The sequence below is a fragment of the Suillus clintonianus genome (assembly GCF_016758775.1).
Source record: "Suillus clintonianus strain FC179 chromosome Unknown DEU56scaffold_152, whole genome shotgun sequence".
In the NCBI taxonomy this organism is placed as follows: Eukaryota; Fungi; Basidiomycota; class Agaricomycetes; order Boletales; family Suillaceae; genus Suillus; species Suillus clintonianus.
The window spans coordinates 56,207-72,007 of record NW_024539376.1 but is presented as its reverse complement, the minus strand read 5'-3'; the positions used below and the strand labels follow the sequence as shown (position 1 = coordinate 72,007).

Sequence of the window (15,801 nt, the reverse complement as noted above, 5' to 3'; positions counted from 1 at the left end):
ACGGTATGTACTGTTGTGTCTCCTATCCCATTACCACCCACCACCTCGCCAACTCCATCCTTTTTCGCGGAATGATCAAGCCATCAACTCCGGGTCATCCGCCTTCGCTTACTGCGATCCTTTAGATCACGCTGGCCCGTTAGTCAGGTAAGCCCATTTGTTGACAGATCCAACCATTAATCAACCAACATGTCCAGCCGTCAACACACGTCATCCCCTCCACCGTACATACAGTGGAGTGGGCAATGGCTAACTCGTTCTCGCTTATTGCGACCCCTTGGATCACGTTGGCCCCGTCTTCTACGTCAGGTAACCAAGTCGTTTGTTAAAATCCAACCCCATTGACCAACCGTTAAACGATCCAGCCGTTAAGATCTGTCATCCCCTCCAGCCGTTAAGATCTGTCATCCCCTCCACCGTACATACAGTGGAGGGGTAATTGACTCAGTCCATCTACCAATGCGGTGGAGGGCATAATGCAAAACTTATGTCTATGTTCAATGTGCTGCTACATGTACTGGACGGGAGATAGGTCCTTCGCCTCTTCATCTCCTTTCGCTGCTTGCGGGTAATCAGTATCGCGCTTGCCCCTATGGTCATCTTTGTCGATCTCTCCGTCCGCTTCTTGAGCTAGCTCCAGGATCTTTGCCGCTAATTCCCGGAGCATCACAATGTCATTTTTGATGTATCCTTCGGTCGGCCCTTCCTTGTCCTTCTGGATATCTACATACTCGTCAAATATCATGGCAGCTTGGACACGCTGTGAAAAGTCATCGGCCACATTAATCATTGTTGCCGAAGTCATGTACCCATGTACACGGTTCAGTGTGCTATCCTGAAGGTGCGTTAGTTAGATCCCTGCTGACCAACTGGCCCACTTACCAAAAAGCTGTCTCTATAATTTATCAGCAGGAAGACGCTCATAGATAGCAGTGCCAGTAGTCGTGTCAACATCACCAGTATGTGCGACAGGGACCAGTAATCCCCTGAGGGCGCCTTGGATACCTTCGGCACGGCAGTAGTCGTACACCCATATCTTGATTGTAGTTTTCCCGCGCCCTAGCACGGGCGAAGTGCTGGCAATTGTGCAGCGGCCATTGAGATCGTGTGCCTAAACCAGTTCAGTGACATTCTTTCTGACTAGTTTTAATACTTACGGATATTGTTTGCACAAGGCCAGTGTCCGCGTGGTGGAGGGTTTCAAGTGTCTCCCCTGTCTTCCGATCAAATATGTATACTAGCCCATGGTCCACTTCCTCCCACAACTACCTTGCCTTCTTCCCCAAATGCCACTTGCTTCGGGACCGATACACTTGGCAAACCAGTTGCAAACGTTCGAAGAGGCTCACCATCACCTTCAAGGCGATATAATGTAAAGCCGTCTGTTGCATTATCTACAACGAAAACGCCCCGCTTTGAGTACACCGCAGCATGACCACTATATAATATGTCAGTAACGCGCCCAGGTCGAGAGCGGTAGTTCCTCACATCACTGATTTGCAGCTAATTTCTTGCACTATGTCGCCATCTTCATCCTTCAGTTTCATGCTGTTCAGGCTCTCAGCATCAGGCAATGAAAGTATGCAGTGGAAGGACTGACAAGTTGCCATCATAGAGCCCGAACACATAGATGCTCCGGTTGTCTGCGAACACTACCAACTTGGGCACCGTATTTTCAAGTCGCACTGCGAAGACGGGCTGGAGCTGCGAGCTTGTGTTGAGCGTCAGAACCTGAACCATTTTGTCTCTAGTTCTGACTACAATTCGTAGGTTTCCTTCAGAGGAAGTTGAACGCCATGACAAGCATGTGATCTCAAATCCTGATCCCAGTCTCCTGGCGCATATTTCCTGGAATTTTTCCTGTTGGCGTCAATGGACAGTCGAACAGCAAACCTAGGCACTTACATCTGTGAGACTGCGTTGTAAACATACGATATAACCCAGGCCTGTTCCATAACAGAGGGTTTCTGCCGCGGTTTTCGTAGTCGTGGCCCAGATTGCGCAACTGACTGTTCCCCTTGATTCATGATGATTGGACGAAGATGTGAGTTCTTTCCGAGATTTGATATCCCAGATTTTGATTCCCTCGGTACCTGTTTGTTTGTTAGCCCTGTCTATGACCGAGTTTCTGCTTTCTTACCACCACATGCAAGCAGGTGTCCATCATTAGAAATCGCAAGTGCATGGATAGAGCCATTATAGGCAGTTAAACGAGCGAGCAGCTTGTAACGCAGTGGCTGCGCTGACTTGTTGAACAATGCAAGGAAAGACATTATGATATAATCCGCTGTAGTCGCCCGCTCACAATGTATTTATCTGTACTTCTCATTTGTTTTCAAATACTTTTGTATCATTACCGTATTTGTTTCCGTATTTGTTTGATTCCATGGTAACTTCATCGTCGACGCCATTTGTGTAGTGCTATTCTTCTTATTCTTCTCTTGAGATACGCTGATGCGGCCCTATTATTCTTATTCTTATTCTTTACAAGCGCTAATCTTGGTTACCATTTTCGAAGCCCCTTATTGTGCCCCTTATTGTTTTCGCTCAATATGGTAATCTGTTGAATACTTTACCTCTCATGAACCATCTTAAGTTCCATGCACCCCCATTCTCGAATGCCTTCACCCTCAGATTCCTCAGGCTCTTTGGATTCTTTCTCAGATAGCGACTCCTCAACTTCGAGCGTGAGTTTATCAGAAGACTCAAAGATTCCTAAACCTGCCGGTGAACCTGGGCGTCCGGGGCGTGGGGGTTACACACTTCATGAAGCTTTAGATTGGAATCCAAAGTCATACGCAAAATTCAAGGTTTGCAAATTGTCATTGTACCCTTGGTATTGCAAATTAACTGACAAATTCCTAAGAGGTCTATGCATAGTCTCATCGACAACCACCTTGACACGACAAAATGCGCGTCTGCCCAAAGTCCCATGCTATTGGAAGTCGTGCGTGGCAAGGTGAACAGTTTCTCTGAGTCTCGATATTGTCAATAAACTTATCATCTCAGGCGCTCGACAACTTCCCAGACCTTGACAATTATACCAACTTGTGGCCAGTCAACGATTTGATCATGACATGCCTGAAATACACGTCTGGACGCGCGAGACGAAAGGAGGGAGAAATGGCTGTAGGCAAGAGCAAGGCCAGGAAGTGATACCCCGACTGCATTATATGTCTCCGTCATTATTACGTGCTGTATGTGTTCTATATTAAGCTGGCGTTCCAAGAATCAAGCATGTTCAAGACAGGATGGATGGAATACCAGAAACGCCCAAGCAACGGAGATGTTTCGCGCATCCTTGGCTTAAAAATAACAGGTGTAGAAAGATTAGTAACCGTGAGTTTTACGCGCATCAGGAAGAGCGAAACTACATCATGCAAGTTGAGTTGTCTGCGAAGCTACCCAGAACCCGTCAGTATCAGTTCAAGCCGGTGCTTTCAAATGTTTAATCAAGATCAGAACGGATCTTGTTTGTATATCTGCAGTCCAGCTGAGAAATTTGGTATGTAACAATGCAAATTATACTACTACTCTACACCTTGCAGCTGACCGACAATTGGCACGAGTCCTCAAGGGTTTTACAAGAGTAAGATCGCGTGGGAGCCTAGCTCTTGGACGACTACTTATGCTTTGCGCAAAGCTGAAAAGATAGTTATGGTAGGCTCAATAGATCATTGAGTTTACTCACTGGTGAATTAAAAAATCAGCAAGCGCATTATCTCTGCCTCGCATGTTCACAACAGAGGGATAGTTGACTCCAACCCTCATAACAACTGCATCGCCTCGGAACTTATGACCACCCGTACTAAGAAGCACGTTGGCTCGGAGACGAAGATGTCGCTTGAAGAAGATGCAGAATCGATGGATGTATCTCCCTTCCCACACATTCACGAAACAGTTGTGAACATAAGGCTGCACTGCAGCCTCCTCAAGAAGGCTTTCCGGAACAGGAAAACGCTGAGCAGCGCGTGAGCGGCCAGAGCAACGCGTCAACATAGTGACCTGACGGGGTCTGGTCCACGATGCTGAATATAGCCTGCACCGCAGGTGAAGCTCCGGGGTCTGATTTGAAGGTAAATAAAGGGTGTGAGGTAGTAAGCGATAACTCACAGCAGATGTTGGAAGGATAAATGTGCGAGTGTTTACCATCTGATGATTATAATTCGATCAAGCAATAATCTAAGAGGTGGGCGATGAATGCGGGCGATGAAAGCGGGCGATGGAAGCAGGCTATAGCAGCAATCCGTCTTTTAATAACTTCACGTGCTGAGTCAAAAGACAATAACCATAATTGTTTCAGATGTAGTTGACGAAAAAAATAGCGGGGAGCCAAAAAAAATTATAGCGGGGAGCCAAACTGAAGCATTGCAATGATAATCCTAGTTGTCAAGGGTAATTGTTAATTGTGCGAGGTAATTGTAAGAGCGAATAGAGCAAAAGATAATTGAAAGCGATGGAGATGGGCCTGGACCTGTTGGAACTGTTGTTCATTCATACAACAAGACGTCTAGAAGAATCAAGACAAAAATGCATGCACAAAACTTAAAAAGACCCAGGAATGATGTTTGCAAACTAACGATGAATTATTCCCCCACTATAAGCGCCAATAACATTGACATCGACATGCAGCATCCTGAGTTTCAGCAAGAAGACGTACAAACGTCTCATGACGCAGATTTATTTGGTGACGATGAAGACGATGATAAGGGTCCTGGCGACTTCATGGATGTTCTCAGTCAGCCTCCCACCAGTGTACCGCAATTCGACATCAGTCAGCCTCCCACCAGTGTACCGCGACTCGAAAAGAGGGCCAGAGAGGAAGTGGTATGTAGATAGTACGAATCAGCTTCCATGACTCATGATACCCATCCAGATATCTGGGAAGCGTCGCATTCAGGAAGTCAACTATTCACAGGTACTTCGCCAGACTGTGTATGAACAACAAGAACGTATTAACAACATTATAGAGGAAACTGAAGTGGTACGCACGAGAAGCTCATTGGGGATACACTGCTGATCATACCGGCAGATACGCCGAGAAGCTCAAGACCACATTGAGGAGCAACGACGTCTTGCAGAAGAAGAGCATGAGCGCCACACATGCGATTTCAACGAGCGATGGGAAAAGGCTCTGAGAGAGCGAGAGCGGGAAAAGCAAGTAAGTGCAACAGATGTATTCAGTCAGATGCATGCTTACAAGTTAATAGGAAATTCACACATGGCAAGAGCAGCAGCAAGCACTGCTGAGGAAAAACGTTGCTGAAGAACTAGCACAGCATGAAGCAAAAATAAGTGCAAAAAAAGACCGAGAGGTGAGAAAGAACGACTGACCAAGGAATTACTAATGATGGCAAGTAGTTGGCTGAAGAACTGGCACGACACAACGCAGATTTAGATACAAGAAAAAATCAAGAGGTGGGGAAGAACGACTGAGCACGGGAATCGCTAATGATGTCAAGCAGCTAGAAGAACGCGAGAGAGCCATTTTTGCCGAAATGGAGCGAAGGCTACAACTAGAAATAGAAAAAATGAGGGTAGAAAAAGAGAACGAGCTCGCTAACATGGAGCAGCGCTTTGCAAGACACGGTAGGCAACAGCATGTGGCCACGGAAATCGGCACAGACCCCACCCGAAGGAACGCTCAACAGCCACCCCACACGCCCCAGAAACCACAGCTCAAGACTCCGTGCCTCGAGACGATCAAAAAGATCAGGAAGGCGCGTGGAACAACACGCAAGATGCGTCTGGTATCTGTAGTAGAGGTAAGTACTAAGCGGTCGGAACTCGTTTTAAACTCACATCATAGCAGGACGCTGACGAGCCTATGGAAACACATCGAGAATGATCATCGACAATTGAGCAAGAGCCACAGCGATTTCAGCCTGACGACGTCTACCCTATGTCTGCGATGGAAAATGCGATCTCCAAAGGCATAGAGGCGGCACTCAGACGCATCCTCATCGATAAGGATATTTTGACATCCAGGAAGCATAGTCCTCGAAGGAAAAAGAAGCAGGATGATGAAATTAGGATAGAAAGGGCCGCAGATTTGAGCCACAAAAGAGACTTCCTTCTTGTGAGAGTTGAATTTTTGACGTATATGCTGATGCTAAGCATGAAGTAGGGTGAAATCCGGCGTCTCCTCAAAGATACCTTCAGTATATCTCAAGACGCAGATTTTATTGTGCACCAGCCGGCGGATCGTGGAGATGTGTACTCATACGAGTACGAAGATGGCCCAGGCCCCAACACCCAGAATCTGGCCTTTGATCTCAAACACGGATTTAACACCCCCTGGAATGCGAAAATTCTCGATATTCTCCTTGAAGAATTGAAAAAGAGGAGTGTAGAAGAGGAGTGGCCGTTCCGGAGGTCGGATGCCTATTATAAGGCGATACTCGAAGAACGCTACAAGCGGATGCGGATGGTCTGGAGAGCAGCCCAACCAAAGGTTACAGCAAAGGGCTGCTTGGAGACTGCGGAAGAAGTGGAGGAGAGGTTGATTGCAAAAAGAGGTGAAAATCTGAAGTCAGTTCGTCAAACAACTCGTCGGCGAAATGTATGTCCGCAGCATGATCTCAAGGCTCTTCGGATACTAATGCGTCTATAGAAATATCTCCGCAGAGCAAAAGTCCTGGAGCAAGTTATTGAGCTGAAGAAAGATGGCGAGGACGACGACCTACCAGCTTGGCAGTGGCTTCAAAAACTAGTCAAGACGCTGGGAGACGGGGGTATGAGTTCAGAAGAAAGTGATATCGAAAACGACGTCGAATGTGTGCTCCGGGTCAAGAACATGGCATGGCGTCGCGGGATAGAGCGAGAACTGAATATCATCGATAATCAGAGGGTCTTGAATAATGATATTTTCGCGCCCCAGGGTTCCAAACCAATGAAGAGGATACGCGCATCGGGAAATTCAATGACTGTACGGAACCCGGTCACTGGATTACCCAAGGCCCTATACAATGGCAGATGGATTGATGGTCTTACTGGAGGTCAGGTAGAAAGGTTGAATGTGTCAGATGAGACATTCCGATGGATGAAAGTTGGTGTAGCATAGCAGCGTGTTGAATATACGGTGTACGTGAACCGCAGGGAACGGAAGATAAGTCAATTCCCCCTCCACTGTATGTACGGTGGAGGGGATGACATATGTTAACGGCTGGCTGGATCGTTGCGAGAGCGAGTTAGCCATTGCCCACTCCACTGTATGTACGGTGGAGGGGATGATGTGTGTTGATGGCTGGACATGTTGGTTGATTAATGGTTGGATCTGTCAACAAATGGGCTTACCTGACTAACGGGCCAGCGTGATCTAAAGGATCGCAGTAAGTGAAGGCGGATGACCCGGAGTTGATGGCTTGATCATTCTGCGAAAAAGGATGGAGTTGGCGAGGTGGTGGGTGGTAATGGGATAGGAGACACAACAGTACATACCGTCGTGCTCCGAAGATAGGAATGATGAACGATGAACTCGATGAGCACGACAGTACATACTGTCGTGCTTCGAGGATGGGGACGATGAAGTAGCTCGAGAGAGTCGACAGTACAAAGTTCAAACTGAGTCAATGTTATGTAACAATTCCCTAATATGGGTGTTTGTGATTGTTGGGCGCTTTCGTCGCCAAAGTTCTAAGTCCTATGGAACTTAGTCTATTACTCTAGGAGGTTCGACAGTTTGTACTGTCGAGCCTCCCATTCTCCTTGTCGACAACGACCCTTCCTCACCTTCTTCCAGGGCATGACTGTATGTACGGTCGTGCCCGGTGTTCTCTACTTTCATCGTCACCAGACGTCTCGTCGCAGCGACCTTTCACGACCTTCTCCAGGGCATGACTGTATGTACGGTCGTGCCCGTTCATCGCCACCGCCAACGTCCTAATTCTAAGTCAACATCCATCGCTTCCTGGTTCGACGTCCATGGCAGCCCTTCCCGCCCGGCGTTCTTTGCCAATGATCAGTCCACACCAAGCTCAGGTCCTCTCAGGTCACCGCCAGCTCTCCCTGACAACAGAGTTATATCCTTGTTTGGTAGTTCTTGTAATCAACGTCATATTTTCGTACAAGGCTTGCATCAGGAAATGTGCAGAGGAGCCTGGATGGCCTGGAGAGTCTGGCTCCAGGCTATCAGGCGACCAGATGCGAGCCTGGGTCCACATGAATCTGCCATGAACAGATTGGCATAACTGGCACCAGACCAGTACTAGATAGCTTACAGGTCCTTGACAGATGGCTTACAGATCACAACCAGGCGTGGACCAGACGTAATGAAAGACGAGAATTGATCACATTCATTAGCAAAAAATGTAGTATAATACTAGTAGTGTAGTAATACTATAGCACTGGAAAATCATTAGACCACTAAACTTGTGACTCGGTAAGAATCAGACTCACCAGGCTAAGAAATATCTTCGTCGTCGTCCGAGAGGGGAATGGCATTGCGAACATCCATGGAATCGTCATCCGAGGCAACATGAGCATGACGGACAAGAGAATCTTCACCTACAAGCTCCCACATCCCATCAACGATCTGATCCCACTTTTTGTGGGGGAGTTGAGCCGTCTGCAGGGAGTACTGCATAGCCACACTGCCCCATGCTGCATCGAACGAGACATTTTTCGTGGGCTGGGAAGGGAGACCGGCACGTTTCGCGTCCTTGGCAGCTTCTTTCGCAGAATCCCCATCCTTGTACAGAAATAGTGCGCGGTGTGCCTGTAAAATGGAGGTAAGTAGGACTTAACCAGCGACCAATGATTTGGGACTCACCGTAGCTGCGCAAACCCCCAATGCACCTGCAGGTTTCCCAAATGCCTGAAACGATGTTCCACAACGCCTCGCATGTGCCGCAAGTAACTCCAGGAGCACGGGAGCCAACCACGATCCTTTCAGTCCCTGCGGTGACACCGTGAGAACCAATACTAATGATTCTAAGTGACGCTGACATACCTCATGATCAGCGTAAATGAATGGCACATGTTTTTGACCATCAATTTTCTGAGGTAGGCGATCTTGGACAAATTTGATACGAGCGTGGTGTTGTCTCGATATTCTGCTTTTCGAAGTTTGCATTCGAGAATCTTGATGGCATTTTTCCCAAGCATACTCCACCACTCATTGAGCCAATCTGTTGCCTCAAAGTCGAAGTCACATCAGCATTCGAGGCACCCAAACTGACTAGTACACCGTGACTTACCACTTTTTTGATAGCAGGACACTTTGCGACATCGACCTTGTTGTGCGCGAAGAGAACATCCCACAGTTCCTGCAGCTTGCCTGAGACCTCTGGGTGTTCGTTCGTACCGAAGGGATCAGTAGTCGTCCCAGCCCAATCGATCAGTGCGCAGATCAATCGACCCCAGATCTCGTGGTCCTTCTTATCCACAAAAGGTAGGTCTTCGAGCTTTAACTTTTTGAGTGGCTTTGATTTATCTTCTGAGCGTCTTATTTCTTCCACCACAGCATCATCAGCTCCCTTTCGCGTCAACATCAAGCCCATCTGAATGCAACAGTTGTCAGTAAACACTCGTGTAAGCAGCAGTTGGGTACATTAGCAGTGACTCGCGCTGACTTCATTCCCGCGGTACCAGTTTTCTTCGGCAGTTTGGGGTTGCTGCCCTTATGCTTTCGAGTCGCAGCCAGTGACTCTGGTGTCTCATTGTGGTCAAACTCTCCATCTCCTTCAAATGGTGGTGTGGTCGCACGACTCATAGTGCTGTGTGATGATGCACCCGACATTGAACGGGAACATGTCTCCGAGGCTGCAGGTACGAGTTCTTCATCGGAAACTCTGATCGAATTGTACCTCACTGATTTTGTTGTCAACCCCACGATTTTCTTCCAGTCAGCTTGCAAGTTGCTTGAATGTGCACCCTTCGCACGTTTAGTCTGCAATGAACCACTAATTTATTGCTTGGTAAGTCGATCAAGACAAATTCAATGCTGGTACTGACCGTTCAGCTGTGTCAGGTTCCTGTGATTCAGTCTCCTTGCGCTTCCTCGCCATGGTTCCTGCTGTTGCTGTGGTCTTCCTTGCCTTCGTGATTTCTTCTCGTAAGAACCGTTTCTGAATAGGTAAGAGTCGTTCCGCATATATCAATTAAAATCATACTCACTTTCTCTTTTGACGCAGTGCGTTTCTTACCCTTCTGAGGCTTACGAACTCCTTCAACACTACTACCGTCGTCATCCTCCTCAGGCTCACCAACCTCGCTATCATCGCCAGTCTCTTCGGAATTCACCTTGGAGTTTTGGGACTCCGAGTCAGATGGCTGAGATGGCTGATAAGCTTCATCCGACTCTGGTTCCTCATCGTCACTGGCAGCTGTTTTGAATCAGGTAAGCTTTCTATCTCATGTTTGACTGACTTGGACAGCAACTTGACCTTTTGCAACAGAATAGTAACCCTTGGCCTTGTGAGTGGATGTGTCTGCCTGTGGGCGATAGGGTGGGGCATCTTTGCCGTAGTTGCGATCGTCTCTTTTCAGTGAGTCTTCCATCGCGGCTATGCGTTTGATGCCATCTTCATGTTCCTTCTCTGCTCTAGCTGCTTCTTCCCAGTTTTTTTCTGCTGCTGCTGCATCTTGGGCTCGCTTTTCTGCTGGTGTTCGGCGCTTGGTTTTACCCTCGAGTAGAACTTTGGCGGGGTGAGTATTTGCGTTTGAGCGACTTGGCCGAGCCATGACGAAGAAGAAGAGAAAGAGGTGAAGGGTTAAAGCTTGTTGGAGATGCGCTGTCAAAAAATTTCCAAGGTTTGTTTCCAGCAAACAAACTGTCTTACCTTAATATCTTGCGCCTGACTGGTCACTCAGGTCCCTCCCAATACCATTATGCTGAGCCGACTTGCATGTTCATTTGCAGGGTGTCCTGAAACCTTCATATCTCAACGCGGACGCACAAAGCACATTCGAACCTATCATGGTTCTGTTGATGCCGTTCCCAATCCAACCACTGCTGACTCAAACCCTCATTCCGACTCGGACCCCCAAGATTTCAATTTCAATTTCAATTTCGACCGTGACCTCATCAGTGACGACTGCGCTGATCACGACCCTCAGACAGAAGGTCACTCCAATCCACATCAATCACAGTACATACCTCACCCACATCTCCGTGGTAAGTCAAATACTATCACAAATAGACGAGTAAACTTGAACACTCTCTAGGTGATCCTTGTGACCTCGAAGGCAATCGTCTTCCTCCAAACGCCCCCAAGCCTGCTCGCTATGTAGGCCCTCAAGACAGCTGGGCGCCCTTTGGGGATCAAGCTGAATACTTACTCGCGGACTTCTTGTTCCGAAAAGAGGAGATGTCTGCCCCCAATATTGACTTTCTGATGGAGTTGTGGGCTTTCAAAGCGGCCAAGTACGAGGAGGACAGCCCTTTCAAATCTCACCGTGAAGTATACGCCACAATTGATGCAATCCGTGCGGGTGACGTGCCTTGGCAATGTTTCTCTGTATCACCACAACATGACCTTGACTCAGACGTGCCCCGGTGGCAACAGACTGAGTATCAAGTATGGTATCGAGATCCCGACGCCGTCATCCAGGCCATGCTGGCGAATCCCGACTTTGATGAGCAGTTTGATTACACCCCTTATGTTCATTATGACCAGTCAGGGAAGCGGCGGTGGAAGGATTTCATGTCAGGCAACTATGCGTGGCGCAAGGCGGTGAGTATTCCTACAATCTTCACAACTATCTCACTGACATTGGCACTTGCAGAACACAATATACGAGAATGACCCATCAACGGAAGGATCCATGTATGTCGGAGTCATCCTTGGATCCGACAAGACAACGGTATCCGTTGCCACGGGTCATGTTGAGTATCATCCATTATACTTGTCAATCGGAAACCCGCACAATTGTGTCAGGCGAGCACACCGTAATGCGGTCACTCCCATCGGGTTTCTTGCCATTCCAAAGGGTATGTGACATAGTACTATAAGGTGCCTTTTTGACGCTATTTTTCAGCTGATCGCAAATACGATAATGACGTGCAATTTCGAACCTTCAAGCGCCAGCTTTATCATTCGTCCCTGGCAGCCATCCTTAAGTCACTTGAAGGTCCAATGACGACGCCAATTGTCCGTCGATGCCCCGATGGACATTTTCGTCGAGTCATCTATGACTTGGCAGCTTTTATTGCCGACTATCCTGAACAAGTGATGCTTGCTGGAATCGTGCAAAATTGGTGTGCGAAGTAAGTGGCCTGCGGATTTGACTTGGATAGCTTTGTGACTTGGATAGCTTTGTTCGACTTACACTTGGTTACAGGTGCACTGCACTGCCTGAGGATCTCGATGGGAGCACTGCCGAGCGTCGTTCTCAAGAATATAATGATGTGCTAGTTGAAACTTTCAATTCGGAAGTGTTGTGGGATCAGTATGGGATAGACGACGACATTGTGGTAAGTCTTGTTGAACTTTGACATCTACATGCGTGTTTGATCAAATTGGGTCTTTAGCCCTTTACAAACGATTTTCCACGTGCGGACATACATGAAATGCTGTCACCAGACCTCCTTCATCAAGTTATCAAGGGATGCTTCAAGGATCATCTGGTTACTTGGACTGGCGAGTATCTGAAGGAAGTCCATGGCGAGGCACGTGCCAATGAGATCATCGATGATATAGATCACCGGTGCGTCATACTTCAAGTGTTGTACTGATCCTATTGACGTTGTCTTGCAGAATTGCTGCCACACCAGCATTCCCTGGCCTGCGAAGGTTTCCCGAAGGTCGCCGCTTCAAACAATGGACCGGGGATGACTCGAAAGCATTAATGAAGGTAAAAACTCATCATGTCTTACTGTGATCGAAATCTAAATCACTTGCACTTGTATTCTGACAGGTATACATCCCTGCAACTGTAGAGTATGTTCCTCCCCAGCTTGTCGCATGCCTCAGCGCATTCCTGCATTTTTGCTACCTCGTACGACGGTCCGAACTTGGAGAAGACTCTTTGGCCGAAATAAAACAGGCCCTACACCATTTTCACGAGGCCCGCGAGATTTTTCGCGACTCTAGGGTCAGGCCAAAGGGTTTCGCACTGCCACGTCAGCATTTGATGGTACACTACATCCATCTGATTCAAGAATTCGGTGCTCCAAATGGCCTATGCTCATCGATCACCGAGTCTCACCATATCACGGCAGTGAAGAAGCCGTGCCGTCGATCGAATCGGTATGAAGCCCTTGGGCAGATGCTGCTCACAAACCAGCGTCTGGACAAGCTCGCAGCTGCACGTGTTGACTTTGTGGCACGAGGACTTCTGCCAGCCTCACATGCTCCCCCACCCAGGCGCGGCCTTGACTTCGTGGACGAGGGTTTCGAGAATGGTGCACCGGACATTGAAAGAGTCCAAGGATCTGTTGTTTTGGCTCGCAGCCCTCGTACGTCGTTCTTCAGTATATCTGAATATAGCAATACTAATTACATCTACAACAGAACGTGGCTATCCTCGGACACTCGAGACACTCGCAGCTCATCTCCAGCAGCCCAACCTTCCTTTACTTGCTTGCGAGTTCCTTGCCAGCCAATTGAACCCTGAAGCAGCTCTGATCGACTGGAACGACTTACCACAGATCGACGGTCCAATTTCTGTGTTTCATTCTGCCGTGGCTACTTTCTCGGCACCCAGTGATGTCTCTGGGACTCACGGCATGCATCGCGAGTTAATTCGATGCACTCCGTCGTGGCGCCGTAAGCATCCACGATATGATTGTGTCTTCATCGTCGAGGACCAGGAAAAGGCTGGAATGAGGGGCATGATCATTGGCCGTGTTAAGCTTTTCTTTTCTTTTCTTTTTGAGGGTGTGACATACCCTTGTGTGTTGATTGACAGGTTTTCACGGATGGGGAGAGGCCCAGATTCAGTGACGGGCATGTGGAAGGTGAAGCCTGAGATTACTGGTGCACATGGAGCTCGTGTTCAGTCTGTGGAGCATGTTGATACCATTCTTCGAAGTGCTCATCTCATCCCTGTCTTTGGCAGCGGTCCCCTCCCCGATGGTTTTCATTTTGCTCATTCTCTTGATGTGTTTAATTCTTACTATGTAAATCAGTATGCAGATCATCATGCACATGAAATTGTGTTCTGAGTATACTTCATGGTATATCAGATCACAAAGAAGCACTATGTACAAGGAAATCATGTAGGGAATAGCTAGTAGATCTCAATGACTCGGAAAGTTTTCTCTAACTTCAGTTTGGCATGTGTGAGAAGGAAACATTCACCAGGTCGCCAGACCATCCAGGTCACCGCCAGGACGTCCAGGTACTCACCAGGTGCGCCCAGGCACCTGCACATTTCCTGATGTTACTGCTGTCTTGTTATTTCATTACTGGAAATTGCGAGTTGTTTCTTTTATCGTTGTTGTTCGTCTGACTCAAAAGCTTGCCTACGCAGTCGTTTCTTGCTCTCCAATTCACTCTTATCAATTCATAGAAACGACGGTACATACTGTCGTTGCTATTCGCCCCGTTCTTCATGCCTGTGTCTCGCTCACTGTTCAAACGGTGCTTCTGTGAGGAATGCATCGAAACCGGTGATCGTGCTGAGGATGGCACGCCTAAGGGGGTACTCATTGCAGAACGTCTTATGGCTGCACATTTACAACGCACCAAACGTACCAAAGCAGAATGTGCTGCCGCTGGCTCTCCCCGCACGAACGCCATCACGGATTTGTTAGTCTCACAGCTGGACACACTTGCTCTTATCGACAACAAACCGCCTGTTTCTCACCCCAACCCCACTCCACCATTATCTATTACGGCTCTCGCAGATGATCTTGAGCAACTCACTTTGCTAGATCATTTTGTTGCCCGTGAACCCAGAGTCGCTATTTCTGGCGACGTCTCCCAAAAGAACATACATCGGCCAACTGTGAAGGCCTTGACGGTCCTCGATAACATAGAGTTCCGCGTTCAGCGGTGCTTTCGGTTGTTACTTGCAGGTAATTCCAATGATGTTGATCGCGAGCTACTATTGCTTCGCACAGCTGTGGAGTCCGTCAAACGAAAAGCAGACATTGTGGTCACACGGAAGAGGGCAATTATGTTGGAGATAGATGGCTTAGAAGCTCAGTTCAAAAGTCAAAAGCCTCCGAAATGGACTTATGTGCAGCAGTCGAATTTGATACCAGTAAGAGTTGATTATCTTCATCGTGATCGTGTTCTGAATAGTCAATAGATGTTCACCATGATTTTCCGCTGGATCAGTGTGATGAAATCGCACAGGTCGCCTTATTCATCACTGTGACGTGTAAAGTCATCATGGGGGTCAGCAAGCGAGCCTGCGATTTCCTCTTGGGACTTATTTCAATCATGTTATTCCTCACTTTCCGGAGATTGGATGGTAGCCTCAGCTCTTCCCATCAAAATGTGCTCAGGCAAATTCCAAAGAGTTTCGACACCGTGCTCTCAAGATTCCATCTCACTGAGAAAACTGTCGTCTATGCAGTCTGCCCCAGTTGTCACTGCACTTACAGCCCACATCATGCAGACGGCTCAACTGTTCCTACATATCCTGAACGTTGCACACACCACCCCACGCCAGAGGCCGAATGTGGCGAGTCATTGCTCAGCCCTGGCCCTGTTGGAGTAGTGCGACCGAAGAAGACATTCGTTTACCACGATTTTAAAGACTACCTCGCCGGTCTCCTCTCCCGTGCAGATATATGAGGGGGCGATGGATCAAGCCTGCGACGATTTGCAAGACTCGATCAATTCCCCCCATCCGCCTTTGATGAAACACGCATTCGAGGCTCAGTTTCTCCGTCAATTTTGTGGCCCA

The 15,801-nt window shown here is 48.0% G+C and overlaps 7 protein-coding genes across 7 annotated transcripts; 4 read left to right on the top strand and 3 right to left on the bottom strand.

Moving 5' to 3' along the window:
- Positions 1–508: 508 nt before the first annotated feature.
- Positions 509–2,273, bottom strand: DEU56DRAFT_919049 (WD40-repeat-containing domain protein; the record flags this gene model as incomplete). Its single annotated transcript, XM_041358210.1, has 9 exons — positions 509–830; positions 883–895; positions 958–1,111; positions 1,158–1,217; positions 1,270–1,438; positions 1,489–1,548; positions 1,601–1,860; positions 1,906–2,093; positions 2,141–2,273. 9 exons carry the CDS (start codon positions 2,271–2,273, stop codon positions 509–511), a joined length of 1,359 nt encoding a protein of 452 aa, XP_041202005.1.
- A 345-nt stretch (positions 2,274–2,618) lies between these two features.
- Positions 2,619–3,156, top strand: DEU56DRAFT_931459 (uncharacterized protein; the record flags this gene model as incomplete). Its single annotated transcript, XM_041358713.1, has 3 exons — positions 2,619–2,810; positions 2,867–2,959; positions 3,010–3,156. The coding sequence occupies 3 exons, from the start codon at positions 2,619–2,621 to the stop codon at positions 3,154–3,156; spliced, it is 432 nt and encodes a 143-aa protein (XP_041202004.1).
- A 615-nt stretch (positions 3,157–3,771) lies between these two features.
- On the bottom strand, positions 3,772–4,050 carry DEU56DRAFT_715782 (uncharacterized protein; the record flags this gene model as incomplete). Its single annotated transcript, XM_041347588.1, has 1 exon — positions 3,772–4,050. A coding segment is annotated over one exon (279 nt), but the record flags the coding sequence as incomplete, so codon positions are not given.
- A 531-nt stretch (positions 4,051–4,581) lies between these two features.
- DEU56DRAFT_919047 (uncharacterized protein) lies at positions 4,582–5,848 on the top strand (the record flags this gene model as incomplete). The annotated part of the gene is made up of 7 exons (XM_041358209.1): positions 4,582–4,827; positions 4,877–4,984; positions 5,033–5,161; positions 5,211–5,315; positions 5,362–5,418; positions 5,466–5,765; positions 5,813–5,848. 7 exons carry the CDS (start codon positions 4,582–4,584, stop codon positions 5,846–5,848), a joined length of 981 nt encoding a protein of 326 aa, XP_041202002.1.
- Positions 5,849–6,127: 279 nt separating this feature from the next.
- On the top strand, positions 6,128–6,724 carry DEU56DRAFT_698943 (uncharacterized protein; the record flags this gene model as incomplete). Its single annotated transcript, XM_041347285.1, has 2 exons — positions 6,128–6,562; positions 6,614–6,724. Coding segments are annotated over 2 exons (546 nt in total), but the record flags the coding sequence as incomplete, so codon positions are not given.
- Positions 6,725–8,401: 1,677 nt separating this feature from the next.
- DEU56DRAFT_919045 (uncharacterized protein) lies at positions 8,402–10,683 on the bottom strand (the record flags this gene model as incomplete). Its single annotated transcript, XM_041358208.1, has 8 exons — positions 8,402–8,716; positions 8,771–8,896; positions 8,947–9,135; positions 9,198–9,500; positions 9,551–9,902; positions 9,955–10,067; positions 10,117–10,325; positions 10,386–10,683. The coding sequence occupies 8 exons, from the start codon at positions 10,681–10,683 to the stop codon at positions 8,402–8,404; spliced, it is 1,905 nt and encodes a 634-aa protein (XP_041202000.1).
- A 147-nt stretch (positions 10,684–10,830) lies between these two features.
- On the top strand, positions 10,831–14,107 carry DEU56DRAFT_748038 (uncharacterized protein; the record flags this gene model as incomplete). The annotated part of the gene is made up of 9 exons (XM_041349319.1): positions 10,831–11,116; positions 11,167–11,675; positions 11,728–11,932; positions 11,980–12,208; positions 12,283–12,415; positions 12,473–12,648; positions 12,699–12,795; positions 12,859–13,399; positions 13,455–14,107. The coding sequence occupies 9 exons, from the start codon at positions 10,831–10,833 to the stop codon at positions 14,105–14,107; spliced, it is 2,829 nt and encodes a 942-aa protein (XP_041201999.1).
- Positions 14,108–15,801: the final 1,694 nt, after the last annotated feature.